We start from the raw sequence: 5,000 nt of genomic DNA, 5'->3' as shown, positions 1-5,000 counted from the left end.
GACCTCCTCCAGCTCCCAGCCCACGAAGCTGTTCTCTATGGTGCTGCGGATCTGGAGGAAGGGAGACAGAGAGGGGTGTTGGTGTTGTTTCCTGGGTGTTCGGTTGATGTTTGATTGATGTGACGCGGGTGGTGTTCAGCGATTTGTTTTATACGCGGGTGACATTCGGTAACTGCGAGAGACAGATTTGAAGAGAATGTAACTTTACTCGTCCACCTGTTACCACAGAAACAGGAGAGACAGGTGGTTGCTGTCCTCGAGCTGATGACGACTTGTGTTTAAAGTCGAAAAAAAAGACGTTTGGTTTGGCGCAGAATCAAAGCACGGGAGAGAATTTATACACAGTGTGCTTTTTACCTTTTATTTTTCTACGTATTAATTTTTTACCTCGCACCGGTTGCGAAAGTTATTTTGGGAATGCGCACATTACTTCTACCCTTCACTGCCGTCCACCACCTCCTCAGCCTCACCTTGTTGACAAAGTCCTGGTACCCGGGGTAGTAGGTGGTGACGATGGAGAAGATGTACCAGTCGTACTCCTCCATGATGTTCAGCATGACCGACGCCTGCTGCTCGATGGACGGGCCGAACTGGAAGAACATGGACTGGTCGTCCTGGAAACATGACAAGAAGAGAAACAGCAGAGAACCGCTGAGGTGAAAGGGTCGTATCGGAGCGGGATGTCACGGCGGAGCGGAACGGGAGCTACAGGATTAGCAGCCAACATCACGTCCCGCGTCTGGAGCCTGGAGTCCGGGGGGCTCTGCGGTGCAGCCACCCATGACACGGTGTGTGACTCATGGGGAGATGGGAGCTGAGAGGTATTATTTCTGGAACGGGCTAACAGACTGGAGGGGACATCAGGAAGACGATGCGTGGAACATCAGGCCTCTATAAATGTGTTTATGAGTGTGTGTGAGTGTGTGTGTGTGTGTGTGTGTGTGTGTGTGTGTGTGTGTGTATGTGTGTGTGTGTGTGTTTTAGTGACTGACTGACTGAATGACTGTGAGTGAATGAGTGAGACAGAGGGAGGGAGGAAGGAAAGGAAGGGAGTGTATAAGGGGGGTGGGGTAGCGTGTGTGTGTGTGTGCGTGTGTGTGTGTGTGTGTGTGTGTGTGTGTGTGTATATATATGTGAATAAGCAAGTAAACATTGTAAGTAAGCATATACTGTATGACAGCCCTGTCTGTGTGTGTGTGTGTGTGTGTGTGTGTGTGTGTGCGTGTGTGTCTGTGTGTGTGCGTGTGTGTGCGTGTGTGTGCGTGTGTGTGTGTGTGTGTGTATTCATCCATGTGTGCAATCGGTCCTAGATATATGTCAGTCATGCAGGAGGCTGAACTCTCGCTGGTCTAGTCAACATCACAGCCAACACCCCGCCCCCCCCCATCCCCCCGTCCCCCCTGTCCCCCCAGAGTCATGTCCCCCACAAGGACCAGAATGGGTTGATCCGTTACCTTGACTCTGCTTTAATGAGGTAACCAGACTGTCATGTCAATGGGGGCTGGAGGGTGGGAGTGGGCACGAAGGGGGGGTTTAATTCATGTTTACACTCAGTATACACTTCATTCGAGGAATAACACCACTAAAGTATGCTCACTCGCGCGCGCACACACACACACACACCAACACACATGCATACGCACACACGCACACGCACACACACACACACACACACACACCAACACACATGCATACGCACACACACACACACACATGCACACGCACACACGCCCACACACACACACCAACACACATGCATACGCACACACACACACACACACACACACACACACACGCACACGCACACGCACACGCATACACACACACACACACCTCCATCCTCCAACCTCCAACCTTCTATTCAGCTCCATCATTGTTTTCCCTCAGCACAGCCTTGAATGCCTTCTGAGTGTTAAGTGAATTTCAAAGGTGAGCATTATATGTAATTGTCCCTTCTACAAAATCCTGGTCTATACAGTATACCACAATATCCTGGTCTATACAGTATACCCACAAGCCAGATCCTTGCCATCCACTGACTCATCTCCATCCCCCCTTGAACTTCAATCTCTGCTGAGTCGGGGCTCACACCGTGATACACTTCTCTTTGTCTATTGTACATTATTTGTTCAGCTGAAATGACTGTGCGGATACAGATATAATTGAATTTGAAGACCCCCCCCCCTCTCCTCTCTTGTGACATTTTTTTCCTCTCTCTTACTCTGTATCTTTTTCTCTCTCTCTCCCCCCCTCCTCTCCTCTCCACTCTCTCTCCCCCACCCCCTATCTCTCCTCTCCCTTCCTCTCTCTCTCTCTCTCCCCCCCTCTCCTCTCCTCTCTCTCTCTCTCTCCCCTCCTCTCCTCTCCTTTCCTCTCCTCTCCCCTCCTCTCTCTCTCTCCTCTCCCCCTCCCCCCCCTCTCCTCTCCTCTTCCCTCCCCTCTCCCCCTCCTCTCTCTCTCTCTCTCTCTCTCTCCATGTCTCTCTCTCTCCATGTCTCTCTCTCCCTCTCTCAGCCCTCCTTTCTCCCTTCCCATCATTCCCTCACGCTCAGTGCACAACAGACCGTAACCCTGTCATTCAGCGGGATCACCGAGGCACTTTATTCCATTATTCCATTCCTAGACGACTCATCATCCCCATCATTTGCTCATTTTTAAATATCCTAACGACTCGTTCTCCTTCCTCTCTTTTTTTCCCCCACCGCTCTCCTTTATCCACGCGAGCCTCTCCGTGCTGTTTCTCCTCTCCCTCTCTCGCTCTCGACCTGCTCGTCCACCTAACACTAACCCTAACCCTAACCCTAACCCTAGCCCTAACCTTAGCCCTAACCCTAACCCTGACCCTGACCCTAACCCTAACCCTAGCCCTAACCCTAACCCTAACCCTAACCCTAGCCCTAACCCTAACCCTAACCCTAACCCTAATCCTAACCCTAACCCTAGCCCTAACCCTAACCCTAACCCACCTCGTCTCCCCACGTTGTCCTCCAGCTCCATTAACGTCTCTGGGAGAGGTGTTAGAGCCCTGCAGGCCCAGCCTCGTGTCATTATCGGGCCAGACAGCCTGCCTTGTCCTCCCACATTAGCCGTCATCCAATCACCCGACTGCGACGTGCCTCCGAACGCTTGTCCACTGACGACTTCCCTGAAAGGCGACTTTGAGAAGAAGATCGTTTTGATTACATCATATTTTGAAGGGTCTCATCTGAATATAAAGCAGAGGAGGGGGGGGAAAAAAAAAAACGAGAAAAAAAAACTTAAGAGTCTTATGAAACACAACCTGACTGTTTCGTTTTTTTCTCTTTTTTTTTCAGCGCTGCAATTGAAATGATGACTGCTTAGCGTGAAACTCGCTTACTGTACAAACCATTAGTATCACTTCTGCACAGGTGCCCGTTGCGTGCATTAGCGAAAGGAGGCTACATGATACGCTGCTACTACTACTACTACTACTACCACCGCAACGGTAGTTAAAGTGAATCAGCCGGCGGCCATTACTCACCGGTTGTAAAAGAAATGACACGGAGCAGCTACAGTTTGTCACACAACCCCATAACCCATTCCAACCCCCCTCAGCCAAATGTCTCGCCCAATGTATGAGTAACCCTTATTAATACAGTCACTCCACAAAACCAACCAAAGCGAAAATATATACATACAGCGCGTCACAAACAGACCTATAGTAGATGTATTATGTTAATGGATACAAATATTTACATACAAATACATGAAAATGAGCCGGAGGCGTGTATATATCTCAGAGCAGCGTGTCACATGTTGGAACGAGGAAGTGTTTGGATGTGGATGGTGCGAGTGGTGTTGGGTGGATGCATGATTTAAACCTATTAAGATGCGATGTGTTAGGTGCTTGATTTAGCTCAGATTGTCACAGGCGCTTTCGCGTAGTCGGCGGTTTGGCGTAGTCGGCGGGCGGGCGAGCTGCTAACGCCGCTGCTGCGTCAGTGTGCTGTACTCTACGTGTACTGTGGGAGAGAGTGGGAGAGAGAGAGAGAGAGAGAGGGAGAGAGAGAGAGAGAAAGAGAGAGAGAGGGAGAGAGAGAGAGAGAGGGAGGGAGAGGGAGAGAGAGAGAGAGAGAGAGAGAGAGAGAGAGAGAGAGAGAGAGAGAGAGAGAAAGAGAGGGAGTAAAGCAGGGCTGAAAGGATTTGGCAACTCATCTCCATGTCATGCCAATGAAAGCCTGTCTCCAATTAGATTTGCAGAGAAGAGCGACATATCAGCCCACCGCTGAACAAGCCCTGGTGGGAGAGGATTGAGAAATAGAGAGAGTGAGAGAGAGAGAGAGAGAGAGAGAGAGAGGGGAGAGAAAAAGAGAGAGGGAAAGGAAGTGGCAGTTAAAGCTGAGAGAGAGATAGAGCGAAGCCTCGCTTGAGAAAACAGGCAGACCTAAGAACTCCCAGAGAGAGAAAGACTCACAAACACACAGACGCATGCACGCAAGCGCGCACACACACACACACACACACACACACACACACACACACACACACACACACACGAGAAGTGAGGGAGGACGCGTCTTTCCTCCAGCACTCCGCTTTTCCCCACTTCATCACTCTCGTCTTTCTCCACCTTTCATCCTCTCCCCTCCGAATCTCTCTCCCTCCTCCCCACACTCACACTCTCCTTCTCTGCAGCAGCCGCCGTCAATCTCGGCCCGCTTAAGCCCATCGCGCCTCGTCATCCCATTCCTTCACTAATCAAACACACACCGCGTTAATTAATCCCATATTCGTTGTTTAATTAGCAATGACCCTGTTTCCGCGTCTCGTCCCCATTCTTTTTGAAAACACTTAATTTGGAGGATCCTGCAGTGTCTTGTTTGATTGAATTACTTTAGCTATTTTCGGTCCTGTTAAAGGGTTATGGAGTGGTCTCTCATCTTGCTCGTTTCTGAGGGCGTCTGATGGACTGATCGCATCGCCAATCAGTTCTGTTAATGAAGGCCTCTGGAACAGGGATTGCAATCAGATGTAGAGTC

General features: G+C 50.2%; 2 protein-coding genes across 2 annotated transcripts in view; one reads left to right on the top strand and one right to left on the bottom strand.

Annotated features, from left to right (window-relative positions):
* grin2bb (glutamate receptor, ionotropic, N-methyl D-aspartate 2B-b) overlaps nt 1-608 on the bottom strand; it is a gene marked incomplete at its 3' end in the record, with an annotated part of 25,449 nt that extends 24,841 nt beyond the window's left edge. Inside the window, exons 1-2 of the mRNA XM_083694123.1 lie at nt 471-608; nt 1-51 (exon numbers count right to left, since the gene is read on the bottom strand). The exon at nt 1-51 is cut by the window's left edge and continues 220 nt beyond it. Of these exons, the coding sequence (XP_083550249.1) occupies nt 1-51; nt 471-602 (183 nt within the window). The 5' untranslated portion in view covers nt 603-608. The remainder of the gene's footprint in view (nt 52-470) is intronic.
* Nucleotides 1-5,000, top strand: part of LOC310821867 (uncharacterized protein) — a 94,571-nt gene that overhangs the window by 34,699 nt on the left and 54,872 nt on the right. The gene's annotated exons all lie outside the window — the stretch shown is intronic.

The sequence above is a fragment of the Argentina silus genome, assembly GCF_951799395.1.
Source record: "Argentina silus genome assembly, chromosome: 22".
NCBI classification, from domain to species: Eukaryota; Metazoa; Chordata; class Actinopteri; order Argentiniformes; family Argentinidae; genus Argentina; species Argentina silus.
This window is presented reverse-complemented; position numbering and strand designations above follow the sequence as displayed.